This window comes from Pelodiscus sinensis, chromosome 16 (genome assembly GCF_049634645.1).
Source record: "Pelodiscus sinensis isolate JC-2024 chromosome 16, ASM4963464v1, whole genome shotgun sequence".
In the NCBI taxonomy this organism is placed as follows: domain Eukaryota; kingdom Metazoa; phylum Chordata; order Testudines; family Trionychidae; genus Pelodiscus; species Pelodiscus sinensis.
In genome coordinates, this window is record NC_134726.1 from 10,931,612 (window position 1) to 10,943,368 (window position 11,757).

Here is an 11,757-nt window from a genome sequence, read left to right on the forward strand (position 1 = left end):
GAAGTGTGTCCCCAGCTTCAGAGACCTAGATGAGATCCCTTATCCTTGCTAAGTCCCAAGGGTGCTGGCTCTGTCCCTGTGGAGCCTGGTGCTTCGAGGGTGGGTGGGGCTTGAACTCTGGTTCTGGAGGCAGGTGCCTTATCCACTGTAGGAGGCACCCAACCTCCCAACAATCTGGGCCCCCCGTTATCCTTCCTTTGTTTCAAGGGTTCCAGGTCCATCCATCCATCGCCAAAGCTGGTGTTGGGTGACCCCACTTTGGTTGGGGGGGGGGGGAGCCTGGATGAGCCCTGACTTGTAACTGCCGCCAGACGGATTTGAACTTGGGACCTCTGAACCTGGTATAGGAGCCAGCTGGCTTTATAGTTCAAATGTAGAGGCTCCTATATTAGCTTCAGAGATTCCAGATTCAAATCTGCCCAGTGATGGTTACACTGCCTCTTTGGCAAGCTGCAAGCTGGAACTGTTTTCCCAGATAAGAAAATTGCCCTCAGAGACATTGAAATGCCACTTGTGATCCTTGGCGACCCAGCCTACCCCTTGTTCCCATGGCTTATCAAACTGTATATGGGCAGCCTGGACTCAGTAAGGAGCAGTTCAACTACAGGCTGAGCAAGTTCAGAATGTGCTTTGGGGCATTTAAAGGGAAGGTTCCAAAGTACACTGACTAGGTTAGATCTCTACAAATGCAACATTCCCATTGTTGTGGCAGCCTACTGTGTGATCCATATTTGTGAAAATAAGGGGGAAGTTATCTGGCAGGGTGGGGGTCAAGGTATAGCACCTAGTCAGGGATTCTGAGCAGCCAGATACCAGGGCAATAAGGAGAGCACAGTGCAAATCAATGAGTGGCCAGTTGTAAGAGTGATGCACGTTGCTTTCAACAAGGTGCCATTGCATTCAGTGTGCTTGCCTGTGAACTGCCCCCCTCCCTTCAACACAAGCAATAAAGAGATTGTTGCTCAGATATCACATGTTTTTATTTATGGAATGCAGCAGGGACAGAAAAGGACTCCAGGGTGGGAGCTGCAGCTGTGAGGGGAGGGGGATGAGTGCAGTTGCAAGAAGGATAGCCTTTTGCTTCATGACTCATCCCTGAGGATTGACTGTGAGGCTGCCCTTGACTTCTCCCCATGTTCGAGGGCCCCTGAGAGAGGAGACCATGGAACTCAGGCTATGTCCAGACTACAGAGTTTTGTCGGAAAAACAGCCGTTTTTCTGTCAAAACCTGAGTTATGGCCACACTGCAAGCGCTTTCTTTTGACAATAAACTGAAAGAACAGAGGGGGGTTTGCACAACTGCTAGTCCTCATTCTATGAGGAAGAAGCCTTTCTCAAAAAGGCGTGTGTGGATGGGGAGGAGGGTTTTTTTTTGCGCAAGAAGAGGCATCCAAGAAAAAGCACAGGTGTCCTGGTGGCCACTCCATACAATCCAATCACAACACTATAGTTCCTGTCTCCTGGCCCCTCTTAAAGCTGCAGGCACCCTGGACAAGTCTCATGGCAGGAAGTCAAACAGAGAGCAGCAGTTAACTGCACAGCTTTCCCTGCCAAAGCCATGTCTGCCCCTGAAGCACCCTGCGATCTCCCTGGCCCTCACAGGAAGCAGCCCCAGGGGCTATCTGGCCGACATTTATGGCCAGATAGTCACCTCCCTGGCGGAGCGCAGACACCCACCCTGGACCATGGAACAGGTCTGGAGTAAAGTAAAAGAGCTCCGCCAGGGATATGTCTGGGCCACAGACGGCAGCTCCCACTCAGGGGCAGGACCCCACACCTGCCCCTACTATAAGGAGCTGCACCTGATCCAGGGTCCAGGTTCTGCAGGACCAGGAAGGCAGCTAGAACAAAGTGCTGCAAAAACTGCAGCATGGCCATATGGGGCCATCGCATGCCCAGGGGCAGCTCCGGCTCCATGGCACCAAGAGAAAAGCTGCGGCATTCAAAAAAGAACAGGGCAACCACAGCAGGCACTGCGAGAGCTTTGCTGTCCCTCCAAGTGGTAGCCAGCACACAGCAGAAGCACAGAAACGTCTGTCCAGGGAGAATCCTTTAAGCGTGTGTCTCTGCAAGGCTCCGGCACCAGCACTCGGAAGCATCTGGTGACCTAAAGCCCTGGCTGAAGTGGTTCTGGGTGGCCTTTCATGCGAGAGAGCATCCAATGAGTCTGGATGCTCTTTTTTACAGAAGCGCATCACTTTTTCAATGTGCTTTTCTGTGGGGACGTGCTCTTTCGGAAGAACTCTTCCAAAAATGCTTCTTGCGCAAAAAGCCTGTAGTCTAGACATAGCCTCAGTGAGGAGGGCATCTTGGTCTGCAAGGACTGGAACTGCTGCCTGTGCATGTAGGTGTCCTGGAAAGCCACCATGTGGCCCAGCACATCGGCCATTGATGACAAGACTCTCTTCTTATTCCTTACTTCCAGTTCCCTGCATGCTCTCCTGTCCTCATGCTCCGCACACATCTCCTCCAGCAGCGTATTCCTCCACTTGCTTACATGCTCCCTGTCCAAAAGGGTGGATAGCAGTTGCTCCTTGAACATGTCATCCCTAGATTTCACCTTCAGATTTGTGCAGTGGCAGGGCAAGGCTCAAGCCATGCTTCATTGGGGATGAGCTAATGCGGATTTATTGCAAAGGCATCAGCTAATAGTGTCCCCTGCTTTATCCAGGTTGCCATGTTAAACATCAGTCTTCTCTGAATCACACAGAGTGATAGGGTATGTCTAGACTACATGCCTCTGCCGACAGAGGCATGTAAAATAGGCTACCCGACATAGTCAGTGAAGTGGGGATTTAAATATCCCCAGCTTCATTAAAATAAAAATGGCTGCCGCGCTGTTCCGGCTCAGCTGATCATTGGCACAACGCGCAAGTCAAGACGTGGATCAGTCGACAGGAAATGCCTTTGTCGACCGCTCCTGTAAACCTTGTTCCACAAGGCATGAGGGAGCAGTCAACAAAGGTGTCCCGTCGACAGATCCACGTCTTGACTCGCGTGCTGTGCCGACAAGCAGCTGAGCCAGCACAGCGCGGCAGCCATTTTTATTTTAATGAAGCTGGGGATATTTAAATCCCCGCTTCATTGACTATGTTGGGTAGCCTATTTTACATGCCTCTGTCAGCAGAAGCATGTAGTCTAGACAAACCCGTAGGGAGTAGATTCTGACTGAATTTGGACCTTATGCTGCAGTGCTGCCAGACCACTTCCTGCTGGCTTGGTGTGGAAAGGTGTGCTACCATGGAGACTGGAATAAAGCAGGCCTCCCTAGAAACCTTGTGAAAAGGATGAAAGAGAACCTCTATGAGTGTTATGGAGATGTGCAGAGAGGATTCCCTTTCCATCTTCAGACATGTTAAAAAGCTGTCCCAGAGACCCTCTGCTGTGTAGGCACACAGGCCGCCACAGATCACACCCAGTAACCTTAATGCACTTGTAGCAATATAAAAATTGTGAACTCACCAGAATTGCCCTCCCTGGGATCAATGCTTGACTGCAAGATGTCCTGGGAGGAGGGGATTGTTTCCAAGGTTTTAAAAAGTTCTTGGCTCTCAGTAACTTTGTTTGTCCCATACACCTGCTGACCATTCTCCTTCGCCGCTTCCTCATCTCTGCTGTCCTCCACACTGCTGCCCTAGGCTGCCAGAGGAGTGTCTTTGGAGAAATCTATGTACTGGATAGGGGAGCTGGTCGGGTCCCCCCTCACCCAGGATCTCATGTAGCTGCTGATAGAAGTGGCATGTTTGCAGCAATGATCCAGACTGTACGTTTGCCTCCTTTGTCTCCTAGTACGACTGCCTCAGCTCCTTTATTTTCACTGGGCACTTCTGGCATATCTTTTGTCCTCCATGCCCTTTGAGGTCTTTGCATAGATGATATCTGTATTGCTTTTGTTGGTTTGTAGTTTTGTGAGAACAGGTTCCTCTCCCCATACAGCAATGAGTTACGGGATTTCCTGCATGTTCTATGCTGGTGCTCATCTGTACCCCCAGGAATTCATAGAGCTCATGGTCAGGTGTGCTGCTCGGGTGCGCTGCCTGCTCTGAGCTCTGCTTGTCATGCTAGCCACATAGGAAATGAAATTAAAGTTTCAAGAGTCATACCGGAGCGGTTGACAAAGGCTTCCCTTGTCGACCAGGCCGTGTCTAGACTGCCGCGCTGTGCTGGATCAGCTGATTGTCAGCACAGCGCAGCGACCATTTTTATTTTAATGAAGCAGTGATTATTTAAATCCCTGCTTCATTGACTATGTCGAGTAAACTAGTTTACATAGCTCCGTCGATGGAGCCATGTAGTCTAGACACACTCCCAGTGTAGAGCAGGCCTTAGACTAGTCAGGCTTTGCCCCAAATTTTGTGCTGCAGTGGCTCTAAAGCATCAATGGAGGAATCTGCCAGAGGCATAGAAGGACATGAGGGCTCAGGTTCCAGGCTTGATGCCTGGGGAGTAACCCGGCACACAGCTGGCCCAGCATGAAGGAAATGGGAGGCTTTGAACATTTTTGCATTCCCCGTCCTGAGCTGTGCCATTTGCTTCTGAACTGTAGCCCAGGATCTAACCTGGGGTCATGTGTCCTTGTGCTGATGGTGTTTGCCAACACTGCGCTTTCTTCTCCTCCTTCCCTTCCCAGCACTGCTGTTTGGCATTGGGATGGGCTAGTTCTAGAAAGGCTAACACGTGTTGGCCAGAGTAGGACCTTGCTCCTTGAGCAGGACCAGTACAGTCAAAGTACAGTGCAGGGTCAGAGAGCCAAGAGATATAGACAGACTATGCCTCTGGACTACACACTTTGCCTGGGGGAAGTGATGTGAACAGGAAGTACCACAGAGACAGTAACCATCCTTTGTTGCCCTAGTCGCAGGAAGGCTGGCCAGTATTTGGTTCTATAAATCATCAGTTAAGCTGAGCTGGCAAACCTATAGGCAGATAGTTCAAGTGCTTTGTGCTCTTGCAGAGATTTGAGTGTTGGGTCAGCTGTAGCCACATTCTTCTTAAACAGGCGATGTTTTGATTGTGACCTACAAATGCACGAGAGATTTCTGATAGTGGGTGGCTCTTTAATTTAGCAAAAACAACAAGAAAAAGCACGGCAAGGTCCAATGGGTGAAAGCCGAAATGAGACAAATTTAGGCAAGGAATAAGGAACACGGTTTTAAGCAGAACAGATGATTAGCTCCAGGAACAACTCAGTTAGGGATATGGTGGGTTTTCCAGCACTTTCTAAAAATCTCAGCTGTAGCTCCAACAGAAGTGATAGTGAAATTACTGGGGGAAGTTCTCTGGCTTAGGCAATACCACCAGAGGTCAGACTCAATACTTACAGAGGTCCAGGGACAGCCTGCCGCTAGACTAGCTGCCAGCAACTGACGCCCTACGCAAACCATGCAATCGGCGCGCCCGCTCCCCAAGGGCAGATATAGGCTGAGGTTTTTGGTAAACTGGGAAACATTTTGCCCCTATTTTCCATTTAATGTTTTTTAAGCGTATTTATTTAAACAGGCATAATTATTCGGTTTGTCTGTCCAACCAATGTTGGATTAAAATAGAGACACAAAATTTTCAGAATAGATTTGTACTTGACAGTTAGACGATATTTCAGTACGATTTCAAATAAAATGCATTACAAATGTTAATTATAATTTTTATTATTACAAATCCAAAATAGTCCTGCTTTAACTGCCATTACCACCACATCACTGGGGAGAGGGGGGCTGGCGATGGAGTGCTGTGGCTGGAGAGAGGGGGGCTGGGGACGGAGTTCTGTGGCTAGGGAGAGAGGAATAGGGAGAGGGAACAGAGTGCCAGTGGGGGGAGAGAGTCCCCTGCACCCACCTCCTCCCAGGATTCCCCCCCCCACAGGGAAGCCGGCGTGCGCCTCTCCCGGGGATGACCCCCTACTCCTGCGGTGCAGGGGAAGTCGGTGCGCGCCTCTCCCAGGGACGACCCCCCCCTCCCGCAGCGCAGGGGAAGCCAGCATGTGCCTCCCCCGGGGACGACCCCCTCCCCCCGGCGGCACAGGGGAACCTGGCGCGCGCCTCTCCTGGGGCCAACCCCCCCTCCCATAGTGCAGGGGATGACCCTCCCCTGTGGCCAACTCCCCACGCTCCTCCGCCGGGGCTGATTCACCCCTCCTGCGGCACAGGGAAGCTGCAGCGCTCCTCCTCCAGGCATTACAGGAAGGGGAGGTGGCAGGGAATTTGGCACCCCATTTAACTTGGCGCTCTAGGTGGCTGCCGAGTTTGCCTATAGGCACGGGCTGCCCCTGCAAAGGTCCCTTTTGGCTTTCATCAAACCGGCCCTGGCTGACTTCCCTCAGGTTGTCATTGGTTCCATATCTTGTAGTACATCTAGCTGAGATAGGACTCTTGCGAGCCATGGCATAGCAACGCCTCTCCAAACTGTGACTGTCCAAGATTCCAAGTGAGTGTCTTGGAGGTAGAAGCTTCTGCATCATTGTATTTTTTTTTCTAATTTCAGAGGATTATTGTTGCCCTTCTGCCCCACCATATTCATGCATGCAACCACCAACCCCTGTTGGTAAGTACCAGAAATGCTTTTTCCTGAAGGCGCTCAGAGATTTAGTATATGGACCAAGCAAAAGCTCCCCATGGCGCCCCTTGGCTGGAAACAGTGGACTGGGCCAATGGGAGCAGGGATGCTCCATGGCTACAGAGCCTTTATCTAAACAAAGTGGCTTTCTCAAAGTGAGCCTGCCACCCACATTGAGGAATATTGTTTCAGGATATTGCCTTAATCAAAGAGCACGTGAACAGTTGCATTAGGATAGATTTTATTTTAAAATTCAGGATGCAAACCTGCATTTTTCAAAGTACTAGCCAACCAGTCGTTGATGGGTGGAAGAAAGAAGCATTCTCAGGGGAGGGGGGGATGTTATTCCAAGAGCATTCACAATGGGTTTACATTGGACTCTTGCCAGTTTGGATCTTAGCACTTCCCAGTAGGACAGAGTATACTGAACTAGATAGATCACCAATGTGATTGGTCAATATCTGTAAAGCAAGCTCTCTAAACCACATATGTTAGAAACATACCATCTGATCCACTCCCAAACCTGCTGAGTGTAACTTCTAGATGTAGATTTCTAGTGCAAATGCTCACGATTACCAATTCAGTGAGCTTTTCATTAAAATTCTGAAGCAATTTCTGACAATTCACTTTTCAGATATAGCTGCCATGCCAGCAAACTTCTTTGTGTAATTATTGACAGAAAAACAGAAATGGGGCACAGATCCAGGCCAAAGCAATTCATTTGGAAATCTGAATTATTTGCTAATAATGTTTCCACTCTTCTGCCATACCAAATAGAAAGACATTTATCAAGTCAAGCTACCTTTGCAATGCTGCTTCAGTACACAAGAAAGCATGGGAGGGGGCAGTACAGCTATTCAGAACTTGCTGGTTTCACTGTAGAGTGCAAAGAGTATTTTGGTTCCATTCCCAGGAATTCACACCCCTCCTCGTGTCATTCTGAACAAAAAAATACCAAGCAAACTTCAGTCCATTTGAACTCAAACACAGCTAAACCTTTGAGTTGAATAGATTGTGAATAGAACAGCTAGATGGCGTTGCTCTTATTTCGATTGATTAAGCTGCTATAGAAATGAATAGGTTGGCCGGAGGAGGGGAGGGGGAAGGAGAGGAGGGGAGCAAGGGAAATGGTAAGGGAAAAATCAGTGGAGCATAATGGGTGCAATTCTGATTCACATTTTACTTTTCTCATTTCTTCCTAGAAACAGTCTATGTGGTGTCTCAGCCTCCAGTCATTGTAGCAGGAATCTTTACAAGCAAGCCAGCAGGAACAATATGTCCAAGCTGTCGCCAACCCATTACCACCCAAGTCGTCCACAGAATGGGTAAACTGACCTTCCTTCTCTGCACAGCCATGTGTTGTTTTGGGTGAGCACTGAGTTTATTTTAGAGATTCTTTTAGCACAAGGTTTACAATGTTCATTCCGCCACAAACATATTATAGCAGGGGCTAATAGCTACATAGCTATTTCCCCCCTTTCCCCAACGACCAGTGTCAGTGCAGTCCCCTGTACTCTGTATGGCTACGTCTACACTTCAGGCTTTTTGCGCAAGAACACTTGTTCTTGCACAAAAACTTGCGGAGCGTCTACACTGAATGTGCATTCTTGTGCAAGTAAATTTACAGTAAAGCGTCAGAACAGAGGGCTTCTTGTGCAAAAGTTATTCCTTTCCTGATGAGGAATAAGCCCTCTTTCACAAGAGTTCTTGCGCAAGAAGGAAGTGTGGACAGGCAACAGGGGTTTCTTGCACAAGAAACCCCTATGGCTAAAATGGCCATCAGAGCTTTCTTGTGCAAGAGAGCATCCACACAGCCATGGATGCTCTTGCGCGAAAGCACATGGCAGTGTGGATGCGCTCTTGCACAAGACCTTTTGTGCACGAACTCTTGTGCAAAACAGTTTTTGCGCAACAAGCCTGCAGTGTAGATGTAGCCTATGAACTTATTAGGATATACCCATTGTTCTCAATGCAAGTCAGAGCTGAATTTAAATTGTCATTGCCACCTCATTAGTCACTGAAACAGAATGCAGACAGCCCTGTCCACCTTCCTGCCAACCTTCCCGAACCACATAAGATCACAGCATGTTCTCATGCAGTTCCTGGAACAGTGGGTAATATCTCCTGTGGGCAGCTAAGCAAGGGCCATGTAACTTCTACCCCAACAGAAAACACTGCAACCACTTTAAGCCTCTTTCATGATGAGCTGTTCCCATTATCACAGGGTAGGCCAGGGCAGCCTGAAGCATTTCATCTCCTGGTGGAATGCTTCAAAACCACATTCTCCCAGGAGCGTGTCTCAAAGTAGATAGAGAATATTCTCTCTGCAAAGTGTTTTCCATCCATGCCACTGGGACAAAAATGTTCTTTGCACTGTGACAGACCCAGACCAGCTGCCTACCACACACTGGTGGAGGGAACGCCTGCTGGAGCTTGGGTGAACAGCTTTCTCTTTCCTGAATAAAAAAAGGCCAAACCTAAGTACAGCATAATCAGGCAGGCACCCGGGGTCAATTAGAACATGCTAGAAGCAAAAGGCTAATTAAATAGCTGCAGCCAATTAAGGCCTGTGATGCTGCTTTAAAAGGTCTCTCCCTGGCAAGAAAAGGGGAAGGAAAAGAGTGAAGGACAGGAAGAAGGAATTGTGGTGTAGAAGTGCTGTGTGGGTGTGATGAGTAGGTATCAAGGGAAGGGTGCTGGGAGGGATTGTTTGGGGAGGAAATGGCCCAGGGAAAAGCTGCCAGTTTGAAAGCAGCAATAACCCTACCGGTTGCTGTTGCCGCCTTAGGATCCCTGGGTCGGAACCTGCAGTAGTGGGTGGGCCTGGGTGCTCCCCCAAACCTCTCCATGACATCTCAATAGGGTTGCCAGATGGTTGAAACAAAAATACTGAACGTTCCCCCCTCCCAAAAAAAATAACCACTTGCAAAAAATTCTGTTGAAGGGGGGAATAAAAGGGGGGGGGGAGAGACCAAAGTTGTTGAGCAAAACAAAAAAAAGACTCCAGGGACTTAAGCCCCAAAAAATTGTTTTCAAATAAAACAGCATTAAAACAGCATGTCCCCTTTAAATGCAGGGATAGGAACCAGGGCTGGCCCGAGCCCTTTTGGTGCCCTGGGCCACCCATGAGGTGTGGGCCCGCCCCCCCCAGGGTGCACAGAGCATGTGTGGGCCGGCCACAGCCGCTGGCGTGCAGCCCGGGGCACACGGCACATGCACTGCCCGGCCTGGCCGGGCCAGTGCTGCTGGCGCTCAAGCCGGGGCGTGCAGGGCCCCGCAGCCGTGGGGGGAAAGGCGATGCTGGCCGGTGCCGCGGGGCTGGTGCTGTGGGAGCCGGGTGCGCGGCGCCTGATGGCAGCTGTAAGGGACGCCGTGCGCCCCATCGGTAGGCGCCCCGGGAAGCTGCCCGGCTCGCCCATGCCTCAGGATGAAATGTGAGCTCTGGCGTGCTGGCTAACACCTCTCTCTACATTTCTTGTGTCCCATTCTGCTCCAGGTGCAATTTTGGATGCTGTTTCATCCCTTTCTTCATGAAAAGGTGCAAGGATGTAGACCATTATTGCCCCTGCTGCCGTTTTCATATCTACAGATACAATAGGCTCTGAACGCAAAGTCAAGCCTCAGAGATTCTCAAGGCCAATTCTCTTTGCTCTGCTACTGATGTAAGAACTCCTAGATCAGCTGTGGCCAAGCCACATGTGGCTCTTACCCTGCCCTCCAAACGCGTGCCCCTGAAAATGGCCCCAGCTCCCCGTGCTCACCGGGGCAGAGGAGCCGTCCGGTGCAGCCATTCAAAATGGCATCTTCAGGATGGTGGAGGCCGGTGGGAGCCTGATGTGGCCAAAAAGCCTCTAACTGTGTTTCTTAAAGGAACAGTCATTTTTTGACCAAATGCGTCTGGGAGCTTTTTTTATTCTTGCTCAACAACTCGCCTCCACCCCTTGGCTCTTTGCATAATTATTTTGGCTGTTTGCCTGTAACGGGTTGGCCACCCCTGTCCTAGATTGATCTCCTTCTGTGACATATGCAAACCCGCAATGAATCCCTCAGATAATGTCAGCATCAGGATATTAGATTGTTGCACTGAGTTTTGAAAATGCCTTCAGAAATAGTTTCATGTCAACATGCCACACAAGTTTTATTTCCTTGTTTGGATATTGTTGCCTTAAGCTATGATGGGACTGGTGGATAGTAGCTTTGGTGCTCTCATACCTTTTTTAAAAAATATCCAGGTGGGACGTGAGTGGGGTGTTATGTGTCAAAACCCTCCACTTATTAGAAAGCTTAGAAATACATGTTAGATCAGTGTTTAATCTCTGACCTATTGGCATCTGTGTGTCAGGCCTAAAGTATGGGTCAACCTAGCTACATCACTCATGACGACTGTGAAAAACATCATGTGCTGCATGATGTAGTTACATTGCACACTAAAGCAGCTAGGTCCAAGGAAGGGACGAATTACCTAATCAACAGACAACCCCCTTCCATTGCTGTAGGAAATGTCGATACTACAGCATCACAGCTGCAACTCATAGCCAGGGCCACCATAGGGCAGATGTAGTCTCTTATTCTAAGTTCTCTGCCGGTAAGAAATGTCTTACATTTGTACAACCCCCACCGTTAGCAGGCCCCAGTCTGGGCTGGGGATTCTGGGTGGGACGTTACTGTAACTAAATGTGTATTGTTCAGTTCACGTGAGCTGTAGGATATAAATTATGAAACGGAGGTTGCAGATCATACAATTTGTGGGGCAGAAATAAACCTTCTATTTGTTTAACAGTTTCAGTAGCATTTCCTATTTCTCTCTTGGGTCTCTGGTCTAAACTGTGCCTTGAACAGAGGACTGGATGGACTGACACTGCATCTGCCACCCTATTTACACTTCAGCATCACCAAAACCAGTAACAGCAAGGAGAGGGGGGAGAGGGAGAGAAAGCACATGTAGCGGTAATAATCAGGCAGGAAAAAGCAACAACTGTCCTTTAAAAACTTCCTCTCAAGACCTTACACTTCCCATTCCAAGTCACCTGCACCACTGACAAAGCTACCAGTGAAGAGTTCCTTCCCCTCTCCCAACTGTTCATCATGCCGCCTTTGCTTGCTACAGGTTTATAAGGTAAAGAAGGGGCCAAGTCAGTGTCCCACCATGCTCCCAGCTCTACAATGGGAAGAGTTGCTAACGGCAGCAGATTAGGGACGTTAAATTGA

At 49.2% G+C, this 11,757-nt stretch overlaps 1 protein-coding gene across 2 annotated transcripts in view; it reads left to right on the forward strand.

Moving 5' to 3' along the window:
- LOC102451743 (uncharacterized) overlaps window positions 1-10,441 on the forward strand; it is a 32,337-nt gene extending 21,896 nt beyond the window's left edge. Inside the window, exons 3-5 of one of the 2 annotated variants that reach the window (XR_012896113.1) lie at window positions 6,478-6,537; window positions 7,752-7,917; window positions 10,046-10,441. Coding sequence is in view for 1 of the 2 variants with exons in the window: in XM_014574342.3 (XP_014429828.1) it covers window positions 6,478-6,537; window positions 7,752-7,874; window positions 10,046-10,083 (221 nt within the window). In the remaining variant the exon portion in view is untranslated. The remainder of the gene's footprint in view (window positions 1-6,477; window positions 6,538-7,751; window positions 7,918-10,045) is intronic. The other variant, XM_014574342.3, reaches the window with a different exon arrangement.
- Window positions 10,442-11,757: the final 1,316 nt, after the last annotated feature.